Here is a 15,855-nt window from a genome sequence, read left to right on the forward strand (position 1 = left end):
AGAGAGAGAGAGAGAGAGAGAGAGAGAGAGAGAGAGAGAGAGAGAGAGAGAGAGAGAGAGAGAGAGAGAGAGAAAGGCATGAATTGAGCAAGCCCTTACTAGGGTTCTGTTGTGATCCCATTATGACTATGGATACACCATCCTACCCCTGCAGGGCTAGTACTATTCAGCCTACCATCAGGAACTGAGCACAGTATATAGATGATAGCGCCAGGGTGGTATATACCAAATCTTCTATGCCCCCATTGAAGATAGCCTTGGCTCTGGCAGCAAATGTTATGGTAGCCACAGCTGCTAAGTTGGGGTTTCCCCTCTCTCTTAGCCCTCTGAGCCCCAATCCTCTAGAGCAGGCCTGTGCAACCTGCAGCTCACAGGCCACTTAGAGCCCATGGGCTGCTTGCCTCACACCAAAGGATTTTGGGCAGCCCACGAAAAATGTAAAGGAAAACGTCCTTTGTATGTAGAGGAAATCCTTTGGTGTTTCACAAGAGGCAGGTTTTACAGGCCTGCTCTAGAACAACAGTTCTTAGCCTTTCTTATGTCAAAGATCCCTTTGGCAGTCTGGTGAAACCAATGGATCCCTTGTCAAAATTGTGTTTTTAAATGCACAAAAATAAAACTCATAGGATTACAGAGAAAACCAATATTAATAACTATTAAAATAATTTCAAAATTATATTTTTAATTCAACAATCTATGGATTTTATAAAAATATTTTTTTAAAAATCCAGAGACCTATGGATTAAGAGCCCAGTTTCTATAGCACTTGGCCAATCTCCCACGAGGAGGTCATACTGGGAGCTTCTCAGGGTCAGGGCCTTAGTTTGGTGAGTGCCTCCCTGAGCTGTGGCCCTAAGAGCAAAGACACCAGGGATTAAAGGAACCCCCTGGGAAGGGCAGCTTCATGGGGAAAAGCAGCTCACCCACCTCCAGCTTCAGAAAGGTGTCCAGGGCTATGGAGTCAACGTGAAGAGTCCCCCGGAAGAAGGCTGGACCCAGGGCTTCCTCTGGGACCTGATTCCACTTGATGGAGGACAGACTGCAAGAAGAACCCAGAAATGAGGGGAGGGGAAAGCCCAGGTCTCAATGGCAAATTCCTTTCCCTCCCTAGGGTCTCATCTAAATAACATGGACAGAGAAACGGACGTCAGTGTGGCATGAAGGAAAGTACCCTGGGCTCAGAATCAGGAAAGCTTCTAGTCCCACTTTTGAAACCCACCAGCCAGGTGACCTTAATCACTTTGCCTTCTCTCTAATCCTGAATTCTCTAATCTGTAAAATGACTGGTCTGGACTAGCTAATTGCTAAGGTCTGTGGTCTTTGTCCTCAGCTTTCACAGTCCTGAAGGCTTTTAAGGTCTTGGGATCAAAGAGCAGGCACATACCTCTGGAAGAAGTTTTCTTTCATCTCTAGGCTGTAGATTTTGAAATTCCGTAGGGGGGATTCATTCAGATAGATATCACCAATTAATCCTGTAGAAGCCAGGGAAGTGAGAGGGCATGAACAGGACTGGCACAGCTCCCGAGGCCCCGGGCAAAGACATGAAGATGAGGGCACTTATTACATCCCGGCAAGGCCAGGAAGTTTTCTTTCACAGAGGGCTCTGAACAGAAGGTTTCTGCAAACTATTGGGATGGGTTTTTCCTTCTGAGTACAAACTCAGCAGGATTGCCTGAGGACATGAAACCTTTCTAATAAATCCTAAAGGAATACCTCTTCTCTCTGCCAATTCTGACCAGGCCAAAATTCAAGAAAAAGCCCCAAACGATCCTGCCTCCTAGGGAGCTAGTTAACCTTTGCTTCTTGGAGTCAGTTTAGACCAGGGGTGGGGAACCCATGACCTTGAGGCTACATGTGGCCCTCTAGGTCCTCTGTGGCCCTTTGACTGAATCCAAACTTTGGATTCAGAAGTGAAGTTTGGATTCAGTCAAAGGGCTGTACTCAAGGACCTAGAGGGCCACATGTGGCCTCAAGGCCCCTGCTTTAGACTTATTGGGGCACCGTACAAGAATAATAGAAAATGCCTCTGTGCACCCAGTCAGGGGGCTGGGTGTTTGCCCTGCTCATGTGCCTACATTCATGAATCCCACAGGCTTTCAAGACCCCAGCCCAGCTTCAGGGATTCAGGTCACTGAATTGCCAAAGCCAGACTACACAAGGTATCTTGGAGCTCAGAAAAAGAAAAGACTTTGGTTCCCTGTAGTCTGATAACTATGACCTGTATGACCTCAGGCCTCATCTGTAAAATGACAGAATTGGACTAGGTCATCTCTAATGTCCTTTCCAGGTCCTATGGTTAGTAGGACAGCACATTATGGACAAAGAATGACCCTGCAAATCTATCAAGCGGTGAGCAGATGACTATGCTGCGTGAACAGACAACCATGCCAAATGAGCCATTATTAAGAATGAGTGAACAGAGTTCAGTGAGTAGAGCAGAAAAGATGTCAGCTATGCTGACAGATATTAGGACAGTTCCTTGCTCAGGGCACAAACTCTGTAAGTTTTGAGGTTTTTTCCTTAAATGAATCAATCCTCCTCACTTCCCAAAAAAGCAAATCATCCTTTACTCCAACAGGTAAGTCATTCCATGGGACATTTATTAAGCATTTATTAAGCACCTACTATGTACTGGACACTATGCTAAGTGCTGAGGCCACAAAGAAGGGCAAAAGACAGTCCCTGTTCTTAAGGAGCTAACAATCTAATGGGGGGAGACAATATGCAAACAACTATGTATAAATAAGTTAAATACAAAATAATTAACAGAAGGAAGGATCAGAATTAAGAGGGGATGGGAAAAGCTTCCTGTAGAAGATGAGATTTTAGTTGGGACTTGAAGGAATCCAGGGAAACCAGAAGGTGGAGAGGAGGAGGAAGAGCATTCCAGGTATGGGAGACAGAGAAAATGCCTGGAGAATGGAGATGGAGAAGGAGAACCGCAAGATAACCAGCATCACTGGATCAATGAGTATATGGGAGGCTGAAGGGAAGGGTGGAAGGCATAAGAAGACTGTAAAAGCAGAAGGACGCAGGTTGCGAAGGGCTTTGAATGCCAAACAGGTGACTTCACATTTGGTTCTGCAGGTGATAGGAAACCACTGGAGTTTATTGAAGAGAATGGAGGAGGTGGGGAGGGAGGCAGCAGCATTTTATGTGATCAGACCTGTGCTTTAGGAAAATCACCTTGGCAGCTGAATGAAGGATGGACTGGAGTGGGGAGAAACTGGAGGCAGGCAGACCCACCAGCAGCTACTGCAGTAGTCCAGGCATGAGGTGATGGAGGCCTGCATTCGGGTGGTGGCAGCGTCAGAGAAGAGAAGTGGGCATATCTGAGAAAGGTTGCAAACATGAAATCAACTGGCCTTGGCAACAACCTAGATATGGGGGAGGTGGGTGAGATATAGTGAAGAGTCAAGGATGGCACCTACATTTTGATCCTGGGGGACTGAAAGAATGGGGGCAGACAAGTCTGGGAGAGGGGATGGAAGTTTGGGGAAAAGATAATGAGTCTTGGACATGTTGAGCTTAAGATGTCTATGGGGCATTAAATCTGAAATGTCTAATAGGCAGGTGGAGGTATAAAACTGGAGGTCAGCAAAGAGGTTAGGACTGGATAAGTAGATCTGAGAATCATCACCATAGAAATATAATTTAATCACCAAGTGAAATAGTATCTAGGGAGGAGAAGCTCCAGGACACAGCCATGGGGGATACTCATGTCAGTGGGTATGACATGGATGTAGATCCAGCAAAGAAGCCTGAGGAGAGGTCAGATAGGTAGGAGGAGAACCTGGAGAGAGTGATGTCTAGGAAACCTAGAGAGAAATACCAAGGAGACAAGGGTGATCAACAGCATCAGTGGCTGCAGAGAGGATGAAGGATGAGGACTGAGAAAAGGCCACTAGATTTGGCAATGAAAAGATCAATGGTAACTTTGGAGAGAGGAGATTGAATGATGGCAGTCAGGAGCCAGATTACAAGGAGTTAAAAGACTGAAAGGAGAAGAAAAGGAAGCACCTACTGTAGAAAGCATTCTCAGATTTAGCCTCCAAGAGGAGAGCTACGGGACGGTAATTACCACTAGTGGGGATGGGTAAATCAAGGGAGGGTTTTTCGAGGATGGGGGAGACATGAGCAAGTTTACAGGCAGTAGGGAAGCAGTCAATATTCAAGGATGAAGATAGGTGAGAGTGGGGGGGTCTGTGGGTAGTAGAGCTGTCTTAGGGTTAGGTCCTGAGAAGGAATCTGGGCCTTACTGTAAGAAGCACATACCATGTTCAGGGTCCCGCAGTAACCTCAGAGGAGAAGCTAACTCAATAAGCATTTATTAAGCATCTACTCTCTATAAGGTACTGTACCAGGCACTGAAGATACAAAGACATAATGAAATTGCTACCACCCTCACAGAGCTTAGATTCTACTTGGGAACAAGAGACACAAGGTGATGGGTGGACCTGATGAAGGAGCTTACAGAAGCTGGGAATCCAGAGAACAATCACTAGACCTAGCTGGAGGTGGAGGGGAAAGAGTGGGGGGCAGGGAAGGAGATTGGAGGGAAAAAGGGGGGAAGCACAGGGCCGCTGAGAATGCAGAAAGCTGCTTGGAATTCCCTCACGAGAGCCCTGGTTCTCTGTACCCCAGTGGATCCAAGGCAGCTAAGATTCCTCACTTCTGTGGCAATGTACCAAAAGATAGATCCTACCCAAAGCGGTACAATACCTGAGATTCTATGATCCAGAAAATCATTTGGGTTAACAAGCTTCTTCTTTATAAAATGCAAAATACCTTTGGGAAAGTGAGGGGAAGGGTGAGAAATGGGAGGGGAGGTCTATAAGTCATTTATTTTTCATTTGAGTTAGTTTAATAGTATTGTTCTCTTTCCTATACCGCCTAGCTACACAAATGTCACCGAGACAATAAGAGTTTTGATAGTGGAAGGTGAGATTTTTGGAGGATGAATCACTTAAAGAAAGAAGGGCAAACTTAGTTAAGGATATGAATTACAAATGGTAGCACAGAGCACTAGATGCCTAGGGAGTAAAAGAAGAGAGGACAGTGGAAGAAGGGAGAATATAAAAACCTCTCTTTCTGTCTGCCTCCTCAGACCCATATTCCTGTAAATGGAAACACAACCCCCATAAGCAGGAAAGATATACTACTATTTCTATTTGGGTTCCAAACTAGTAATACCCCATCACCATCATAAAAAAAACACAACAACAGAAATGAGGTTAGATTGGCATGATTTGTTTTTGTTCAATCTGTCTGAAGAAGTTACAGCTTTCTATAGAAAATAAGGTCCAACATGGAGAGGACTTCTCCTTGCTTACACTCTCCTCTTGCCCTAGAGAGCTTGGGCTTATAAAGAGAGGAGAATGGCCACAGCCATCTTCTGTAGTCCTGGAGAATTCTCTCTTTAGCTGAGAAATTTGGCTCTTTTCCACATCCCTCAAGTTCTGCCTGATCACCCCTGAGAAACTTCCTCATCCTTTCTCTCTTCCTCACCTCCTACTAGGAACCTGGGAAAGCTTTCCAAGAGTAGGCCCCGGGTAAGCTGCATATGGAAATTGGACAAGTTCATGGAGGCATCTGGGGCTGTGTCTGCCTGAAGTCTGAAGGGATAGTGCCCAGGATGAGGCTGATCTCTCTGGCCTAATACACTGGCGAGCCACCTGGTGGGACCAGACCCATCTCAATGTTATTCCATTCTCTGCCACATTGTCCCATGGTTGGCTGATGGGGAGAAAGAATTCACACATGTGCTTTTTCAGTCTGAGGAAGGCAACTCTCACCAGCCTGGCCCTAGGTTCCCCTTCTCTGTATTTGGAACAGAAGCAGATATTGGCTGGGAGGTGCTCAATCCCACCTGACCTGGCTTCCTCATCCTCCCAACCCTGTCTTGGCATCTCCCAGAGCCCACCTTTCCGCTGTTCGTTGAGCATCTGGCCATAGTTGACTCGACCACGATTCTCCACTAGGATACTCAGCTTACGGTGACCCTATAAGAGATGCACAAACCCACCATGACTCCATGGCCTCAGCATCCATGGCACTAGAGCAATCCCTCCAGGCTTCTTCTGTGGAATTCTCCAGCTCCTCATGAAGCCATCTTTGGTCGTGAGCCAAACGCAGCTGCCTTATGGGGGGATCCATACCCAGCACAAGCCCCAGCTGCCTGACACTCTGTCTCCCACAACATTCCTCTCTTCCCATTGACTTCTTAGGATACAGTGCAATCTCAGCAACTAGAACAGAACTACATGGTATTGGTTGTCTTTGGGGCTGGGGCAGCTCTGGAAAGAGCGTGGTGTACAAGGAGACAATTAGAACTGGAAAACACACAAAAGTGGGACCCTGCAATTGCAAACCTGACTCTTAAGGATAGGCAGTCCTTCAGATCCATAGTCCATGTGTCCAATGTATATCCTATTCACAAACACCTGTGAAAGAGAAAGCAGAAGCACTGATGAGCTCCCCAAAAGGGATTAGATGTTACTGCTGTGAAAAGAAAGAAGCCAACAAGGGAAAGTAAGTATACCAAGTCGGGTTAGAAGCTGAGAACAAATGATGGGTCAGAGTAGACCACAAACTGAATGACAGCTGAAAAGTATACTGGTTTCTCTCTCTTTTTTCATATAAACATAACTGTGGGATGTTTAAGGTCATCCTCACCACTTTATTCAGCTCTAGTCAGAAACTGATGGGTCTAATTCTGGACTCCACCACCAAAAAAGGATCGTGGAGAATGAAATGAAATGAATGAATGAATGAATGATCAAAGAAGAAGGCTAAAGAATAAAGGATGAAGGAAAAAGAGAGTATTTACTTGGCATGACCAAAAGGAAATTGAAGAGAAATGAGGCCGATCAATAAACCCACCCCAGGTGCAGAGAGAGGCTCTCAGTGGGCAGCAGTTGCCTCCCTTGCCAGTCTCCTGGCCCATACCTGGGCCCGGTCCCGAATGTGGTCCTTGGAGGAAAGAGTGCCTCCCTCATAGATAGACGTCTCATAGAGTATGTACCCATAGGATTGGCCATTGCCTTGGTTCACTGACAGATTCTCCATATTGATAGGCTTCTCACTTTCAAATGGCTGTGAAAGGAAGCAGGAGATGAGCACAAAGTGAGGGTGAGCTCTTTAATTCAACAAACATTTAAGTACCTATTCCATGCAAGGATACAAAAAAATGGTCTCTGTACTCCAGGAGCATAATTATATTCTACGGGGAAGACATGACATGTGCATAGTCAAGTAAGGCAATCTGAGGGGGATGAGATGAACTCACAAGCAGGAAGGCTGAGCAGATTCTAATATGCAGATGGGAGGGTGGGAGAGGAAATGGAAATTCCATAAGTGGGGGACCACTGGTATAAACTCAAAGAGAAGAAATGATGGATTTGGGGGAACAGCTAATTGTCAGTCAGCAAACATTTAACAAGAGCCTGCTATATGCCGAGCACCGTGCTAAACATTGAGTGTGCAAAGAAAGGCAGAGTTCCTGCCCTCGAGGAGCTCACAGTCTAATGGAGGAGACAACCTGGTTGTAAACAACCATGGACAAAACAATCTGCCTACAGGATAGACTGGAAAAAATCAACAGAGTGAAGACACTAGAATTATGGGAGATCAGGAAAGGTTTCTTGTAGAAGGTGGGATTTTAGCCATCCGTGGGGGACAGCAAGAGGCAGAGATGAGGAGCTAGAGACTTCTTGGCCTGGGGGACAGTCAGAGGAAGTGCCTGGAGCTGAGAGAGAGTGCCTTTGGTGGGGAACAGCAAGGGATCCAGTGTCACCGGATCAGAGAGTATGAACGGATAACAAAAGGGAAAGAAGACTAGAACGGTAGAAGGGGGCCAGGTGGTGAAAGGCTTTCAATGCCAAACAGAGTTTTATATTTGATCCCGAAGGTAATAGGGAGTCAGTTGAGTCTACTGAGTAAGGTGCGAGTTTTATGTTTTTATGTTTTAGGAAAATCAATTTGATAGAGAACTGATTAAAATCCCTATTGCAACAGACCAGGCTTGGGGTGAGTGATGAGGACCTGCAGCAGGGTCCAGTGTTAGAAAAGAGAAGGGGGGATACACAAGAAATGTTCAAATCAACAGGGCTTGGCAACAGGTTGGATACAGGGGGTGAGGTGAGATATAGTGAGTGTTTGAGGATGACTCCTAGTTTGTGAGCCTCAGTGACAGAATAATGGTACCCTAGAGAGTAACAGAAAAGTTTGGAAGAAGGGAAAAAATAGTGAGGTCAGTTTTGGATATGTTGAGTTTAAGATGCCTATGGAACATTGAGTTAGAGAAGTCCTATAGGCAGGTGGAGATGCAATACTGGAAGTCAGCAGAAAGGTTAGTACTAGATAAGTAATTTGAGAATCATTACCTTAGAGATGGAAGGAAGGAAGATGGAAGAGGATGGAAGAGAAGGAAAGAAGGAGACTAGTTTGGCCGGTACCTAGAACATTGAGAATAGTAAGAGATAAGGCTGGAAAGCCAGATTGTGGAAATCCTTAAATGTCAGCCTGAAAAGTTTGTATTTTATCAGAGAGGCAACAGAAAGCCTGAAAATTTTTGATCAGGGAAGTAATATGATCAGAACTGTGCTTTAGATTCTTTTTGAAGCTATATGGAGGATGGATTGGACAGAGGAGAGACTGGAAGCAAGGAAACCAATTGTGAGGCTATTACAATAATCCAGGCAGGAGGGGATGAGGGCCTGAACTAGGTTAGTGGCCATGAGAGTGAAGAAAATAGGACAGAAGGGAGAAATGTCAGGGGCACTGAACTGACAGGTCTTGGCAAATGATTGGCTATGAGAGATGAGGGGGAGTAAAGAATCCAGTTTAACTTGGAGGTTATGAACATAGGTGACTTCCCCATAAAATAAACAGGGAAGTTTAGAGAAGATGTGGGTTTAGGGGAAATGAGAAATTCCAGTTTGGACGTGTTCAGTTTGAGATGCCCATAGGACTTAAGGTGAAGATTATCCAGAAGGGGCAACCCAGAACTCAAGGTACAGGGAGGAGGTGAATGTAAAGATCTATCATTCAGCTAAGAGTAATAACTGAACTCATGGGAGTGGATGAGATTACCAAGACATGAGAGTGTAGAGACAAGGGAAAGCCCAGGACAAAGCCTTCAGGAAACTCATAATTAAGGCACAAGAGGTAGACAATGATCCAACAAAGAAGAAAGATGAGTGGTTAGACAGGCAGAGAAGGGAGCCAGTGGGGAACAGTGCCAAGGAAGCCAAAAAGGAGGATCAATGACATCATAGCTGCAGGAAGCTCAAGACGAATAAGGCCTGAGAAGACAACCTGAATCACTGAATTGAATTGAGAAGCTTATGAAACTTCCTTACTGACGCCCAGTATCATAACCATAACAGTTCACACTTACATAGTGCTTTATGGCTTACATCCCAACAACTCTGTGAGGTAGGTGGTATAAGTGTTATTTTCATTCCAATTTTGTAGGTGAGGAAACAAATGAAAAGAAATGAAATGACTGGCTCCTAAGTCTCCAGAGCCAGTAGCTGACTCTAGTGTGATACTTTCCATTACGCTATGGCAATGGTCCCCCAGGGTCCATTTGGAACACAAGAGATTTGTTAAGAAATGGCATGTGCACATGTATAATCAATATCAAGGAGGAGAGAGAGGAGAGAGCGAGAGAGAGAGGAGGGAGGGAGGGAGAGAATTTGGAACTCAAATTAAAAAAAAATGAATGTTAAAATTTTTTGTTTATATGTAATTGAGAAAAAACAAAATAAAAAAAGATTAAAAAAAAAGAAATGGCACATGTAATAATGATAGTGATTATATCCCATACCTAGCTGTAACAATTTATTTCAAACCCATCTGTATCACAGTGTGGTTGTGAGGAGGCCAGGGAGACCTGACATCCAGAAGCTAAGTGATTGGTCTGAGGTCATTCAACACACCACAGTAAAGCCAGGACTAAAATCCTGGACCCTAGACTCTTTCTGAGCTGCTGCTCAGCTGGAGGAGTGCACCAGAGTCCAATCAGGCCTAAGAAGGAGAATGTCCCCATGTCCTGCTCCATTAGCCAGCGTTTTTTCTTCAGGTTCAGTCTTCCCTTCTCTGGACGTGCCTGGCCCAAGTTGGGGCTATGTTCCCTGTATTTCTAAAGCTTAGAGACATGTCCAAGAGCTCAAAAAACTTGACTTTCCTTTCCCCTGGATCATGGGCCTAAGCCCTTGTCTTCTCCTTCTGCTTTTAATCTTGTCTAGGAAGTACCCACCTTGCCCACGTGCTCCAAGGCATCCCACAGTGACATGTAGTGTGAGGGCTTCACAGCATGGTAGGAGGCTTTCGGCATTGTGGCAGGCAGGTGGGGCAGTGGATTATCTGTAATGCCAATGAAGAATAAGGGAAATCCCAGAATCCTGTGGCATGGTCCCTGACTCCTCTGTTCCCTCTTCTACTTTGCTCAGGGGACAGATCGTGTTTCTTTATCCGAGTGTCAACACAGTAGTGGGCCTAGGTCTAGAACAAGCGTGAGGGATCCAAGGAAGGAAAAACTGTCGTTGTAGGTTTTCCCTGTGTGGGGTTCTCTTAATCTCTGCAAGCTGGCACTGGTCTCACTGGGCATAGTGCCCGCTGCCCTGAGAGGGCAGCTTTACAGTTGAGGAGGCACCAGACACTATGGTGTTATCTACCAGCCCCTCACATCTCCATTCAGGATTTTCTGGGAAGCTGAGAGCCAAAGGGAGTATGTTTCTGAGCTAAATCAAGGAGTAAATAGACCAGCTTCAGAATCAAGTGGGTGATGGATACCTATGATGGTGCTGAAGAACTCCCGAAGTTTGAAGAACTTGGGTGTGTAATCCCCAGCCTCCGTCAGTACGGCATCATAGTCTGTAAGAAGTCACAGGAACCGTAAGTGGGGAGGTCCCCAGGGCAACCCAATTCACCACCTTCTGCAAGTCAGACTGTTCTTAGTCAGCAACCTGTAATGAAACACCTCCTGCTATGCTGAGCCCTGCGCTGCCCACCTTAGGGAGCTGACAGATCAAAGCGACACATGAGGAAGAGCCCATTCCAGCCCGGGGCAGATAGCATATCCCTAAGACGAGAACTGAGGATGCTCTGATCCAAGAGTACCTCCCTTTCCCATCTCAATACTACTTCTCTCCTTGCCTGCCACCAGTTTCTTCTTAAACCTAGAAACAGCAGTCATAAGGCAGTTAGACACACCTATCAGTATTTCTGGCCTGCAGTTGCTGGGAGGTAAAAAGTGAGTGATATTAGCAATGGCTCTTTAGGCAGTCAATTAATCAGACAGTAGCATTTATTCTTTGGCCTATAAAGTCCAACCTGTTGCAAACTACAGTGATGGTCTGTAAGCAAACTGATGTAGCGAAGTGAAAGGAAGGGAGTATGATATACATACCACCCTAACCCCGAGTCTCAGGGAACTTTACAGGCAATAAGCTAATGGTGTCAGCAGGTGTCTTCAGGGACCTTTCCTGGAAAAGGCCCAGAGTCACAAATGCGAGGGCGTAGCAACATCAGGGCATACTTACCATAGCTCGTGACATCAGCCTTGTATTCGCCAAAATGCTGAGCCCCGTTCATGAAACCAAAGTTGGTTCCTCCATGAAACATGTAAAGGTTGAGGGAGGCACCCATCTGGATGATAGAGGAAACAGTGACCACCACATCTACAGGACAGTGAAGGGGACAGAGTTAAGTGTCTGAGGGCCCTGAAGGACTCCCACTGCCTCTTCCAGTATCGGCTCAAATTCAGTCCAAGCTCTATTGTCCAGAACCCACCAAGCACTAGACCTAGAAAACGGTTGGATAGATCAGAACCTCTCCCCACATCTCCATCAACTGAAATCTTTCTCATCCTTCAGGCTCAACTCAAATCCTTCCTTCTCCATGAAGCCTTCCTTGATCCCGCCACCTGGAAATGTTTTTCCTTTGGGCCTTTGGAGTCTTTCATTTTTATCTCTTTTATGTGATGAGTACATCTTGTTTGTATTATTTATAAACATACAGTAGATTTACATACTGTATAGTATATAAAACAGATAGTATATATATATATATAAATACTACACATACTATGCAAAATACAAAATAGCATATAGTAAATAACATGTAGTATTCATATATACCATATAATTATATATGTGTGTATGTATACACCCACAGACACACAGACATACAGACACACACACACAGAAGCAGCTAGGTGGCTCAGTGGATAGAGTGCTGGGCCTGGAGTCAGGAAGACCTGAGTTCAAACACAGACTCAGACACTTACTAACTGTGTGACCCTGGGCAAGTCACCTAACCTCTGATTGACTTAATTCACTGGAGAAGAACTGGCAACCATTCTAATATCTTTGGCAAGAAAACCCCATGAAGAGGAGCTAGATGGTGCAGTGGATAAAGCTCTGGCCTTGGAGTCAGGAGGACCTGAGTTCAAATTTGGCCTTAGATACTTGACACTTACTAGCTGTGTGACCCTGGGCAAGTCACTTAACCCCTATTGCCTCACAAAAAAAAAAAAGAAATAAAACCCCATGGACAGTACTGATGTGACATGGTCCATGAGATCACGAAGAGTCAGACATGACTGAACGAATGAATAACAATAGCAAAAAAATTGATATATATATATATATATGTATGTTCATATTGTATTTGTGTGTATATATATATATAACTACACACACAAATGTAATATGTGTATGTGTATATATATATATATATGTTTACAAAATGTCTTCTACTAAACTGTTAGTTGAGGCCCCAGATGTGTAATTTATCTCTGTATACCCTTCAAATCCAAGGACTGGTTTCATATATCAGCCCTCCAATTAACCTAATGGAATGAATGAATGGGCAAGGTCAAGAAATCCCCACATCATCGAAGAATTCATGTAATTTGATGAATTAAATTCATCTCCTCTGCAGGATTAATCATTGAATCATGGAAAATTACTGAGCTGGGAGGTAACTTAGGATCAGGTTTGGTCACCACAATTTACAGGTAAGAAAACTGAGTCCTGAAGAAGCACGGGAGCTGGTCCAAAGTTCTCAGAGCAGCTCCACTTTGTGGCTGCAGCAGGCGTCACGTTGTCATGGAGAAGCCTTCATTCAGATTCCCCCCCTCACAGCAGGGGGACCATAGGCAAGTCACTTGCACCCCACCCCCTGCTCCCCCCAGGGCTGTTGTGGCATCAAATGAGATAATGTATGTCAAGCATCTAAGAAACCCAAAAGCACTACCTGCAGGTCAGTTACTGGCAGCAGCAGCTGCAAAGATGGGATTAAAACCCACATTTCCAGTCAAATGTTCTTTTCAGAAACATCACCAGGTCTCAAAAAGACATAACGAAGAAAGTAAACTTTTTTTTTTTTTTGGCCAGGGGTTGGGGGAGGCAATAGGGGTTAAGTGACTTGCCCAGAGTCACACAGCTAGTATCTGAGCCCATTTTTGAACTCAGGTCTTCCTGAATGCAGAGCTGGTGCTTTATTCACTGCACCACCTAGCTGCCCCAAACTTGCTTTATTAAAAAAAAAAAAAAGAATGATCATTTCACAACTGAATCAAAATGACTTGTATTACCCACACACTGTCCTTTGTCCCTCCTCCTTCCATTGTCATGGATAATTGAGAATTGAGTTTCTCAGCCACTGCAGACACAGATCCCCACAAATCTGCACGTGCCCAGAGTGTGGCCAGAAGGTTCCGTTGCTGATAAACGATGCAGGAGCCTCTGTTTTGCTTACGCTCTGGATTCCCCAGCCGCAGATTACTCACCATCGGCATCCACGATGTTGTGGGGACCACCCCATGTGTCAAACCACCCCGTCCAGTATTCTGTCACCATCGTGGGCTTATTTTCCTGGAAACAATCCAAACCAGCAATCGGCACTAGGTCACAAGAGCAGGAAGATGAAAACCAGAGGCCATGAGTCCTCTAGAAGACCCCATGAGTCCCATGAGGACCCAGATACTCATGCTCTTCCCAACCACAAATGAGTTAACTGTGGGATCTGCCCAACATCAATACTGCTCGCAGGAATAACCAGAGCAGCAGGGAGCAGTCCGAGGATGCTCCCTGGTGCCAGGGCTGGGGCCTGCAATCCTGCCTCCTGAACACGTTGACCTGCCGGGTAGTGACTGCCGAGCCTGCAGAGGCAAAGCAAGAAAAGCGGCCAAAGATGACACACCTGCAGCACTGCACAGGGTACTGGGAGAAAAGCGTCAGTCCTCGTTGGAGCTAGGTCCTCGTCATCATCATAGCTAGTAGTGATCCAGAGCTCTTTAAAAGTTTGCCAAGTGCTTGACCTATATTGGTTCATTTACTTCTCACAGTAACCCTGTGAGGTAGGTGCTATCAGTGTTGTTGTTGTTCAGTCATTTCAGTCATGTGCAATTCTTCGTGACCCCATTTGGGGTTTCCTTAGCAAAGATACTGGAGTGGTTTGCCCTTTCCTTCTCCGGCTCATTTTACAGATGAGGAAACTGAGGCACACAGAGTTGAGTGACTTCCCCCAGGTTATACAGCTAGTAAGTGTCTGAGGCCGGATTTGAGCTCAGGTCTTCCTGACTCCAGGACCAGCGCTCTATCTCCTGTACCACCTCCCTACCCCAGATAGTTGTTTGTAGCTAGAATCAGAGTCAATGAAACATGAGCAAGGGAAAATGTAGGGTGGCAATATGAAGTGAGGCATTAGGCAAATTGTCTGTGTCCTGTGCTTGCTCTCCCAGTCATCTTGAGAAAGATGTAGAGCAGAGGAGACACTGTGACAGTATTTGACACTTGGATTCCCTTCGTCCATTCTTGTGATACACTAAAGGGGAATATGGGATGATCTGAAGAACCTTTAAAGGCAATCTCCCAAAACAGGGGTATGGTCTGGTCAGAGATGGTCTCTCCAAAGAGTACAGAGACGGAAGAGTCCTTTGAAGAATGGCCAGGCTCTCAATGAAGCACTTCTTTGCACAGAAAAAAAAAGAGTCCTATCTTGGTGAGATGGGAGGGATAGTGAATAGTGCTGGGTCCAGAGTCAGGAAGACCTGAGTTCAAGTCTGATCTCAGACACTTACTAGCTGTGTGATCCTGAGCAAGTCACTTGACTCTGTTTGCCTCAGTTTCCTCATCTGTAAAATGAGCTGGAGAAAGAAATGGCCAACCACTCCTGTATTTTTGCCAAGAAAACCCCAAATGGGGTCACAAAAGAGTTGGACGTGACTGAAATGACAGCAACAACATTCGCAACTAGTGAGATTACCATGTGTCTCTGGGATAAAGAAAGATGTGTCATAAGATCCAAGGCCACTGGACAAGAAGAGGCTTCCTCCTCAAGACCAGAAGCTAAAGAAATCTCCCAGGCTTTTTGTTCCTCTCCTTTGCCCGTCACAGTCCCCTTTCAGGCAGACTGACTCCAAGTGGTATAGGTACCTTTGCACCCCAGTACAAAAGAACACCCAGATTTACAGATCTGTCACCCAATATTCACAATCGTGGTCCTGCCGGTCAGCTTGGATTCAAACATTGGGAATCGTTGTTAGAAACACCACACTCTTCCACAGGGAGAGGAAGGTTATTCCATTTTCTATGTCTGTTACTAAGGGAAGATTTACTGCTTCGTTGAATAAGGGAGGTCGGACTCAGGCAGGTCTGGGTTGAGGCAAAATTTCTGGGCTGAGAATGCTAGTCTTGGGCCTCTCTCCTAGGGAACAAGATCTGGGGGGTAGCACATCTTCCCTCTTATTCTGGGAACTAGAAATATTTCATCAATATGACAAGGAGAATGGGTCACCGGGGAAGGAGACAGATGGAAGAAGGTGCAGTTAGCACCTTGCAA

At 45.4% G+C, this 15,855-nt stretch overlaps 1 protein-coding gene across 1 annotated transcript in view; it reads right to left on the reverse strand.

The window, feature by feature from the left end:
• The window catches only part of LOC114022738 (beta-galactosidase-1-like protein 2), a 54,828-nt gene that overhangs the window by 2,869 nt on the left and 36,104 nt on the right, over positions 1-15,855 (reverse strand). The window contains exons 9-17 of the mRNA XM_027835129.1: positions 13,802-13,886; positions 11,550-11,687; positions 10,801-10,881; positions 10,265-10,371; positions 6,949-7,095; positions 6,372-6,443; positions 5,924-6,002; positions 1,385-1,472; positions 928-1,039 (exon numbers count right to left, since the gene is read on the reverse strand). Of these exons, the coding sequence (XP_027690930.1) occupies positions 928-1,039; positions 1,385-1,472; positions 5,924-6,002; positions 6,372-6,443; positions 6,949-7,095; positions 10,265-10,371; positions 10,801-10,881; positions 11,550-11,687; positions 13,802-13,886 (909 nt within the window). The remainder of the gene's footprint in view (positions 1-927; positions 1,040-1,384; positions 1,473-5,923; positions 6,003-6,371; positions 6,444-6,948; positions 7,096-10,264; positions 10,372-10,800; positions 10,882-11,549; positions 11,688-13,801; positions 13,887-15,855) is intronic.

The sequence above is a fragment of the Vombatus ursinus genome, unplaced genomic scaffold, assembly GCF_900497805.2.
Source record: "Vombatus ursinus unplaced genomic scaffold, bare-nosed wombat genome assembly UNPS02014813.1, whole genome shotgun sequence".
NCBI classification, from domain to species: Eukaryota; Metazoa; Chordata; class Mammalia; order Diprotodontia; family Vombatidae; genus Vombatus; species Vombatus ursinus.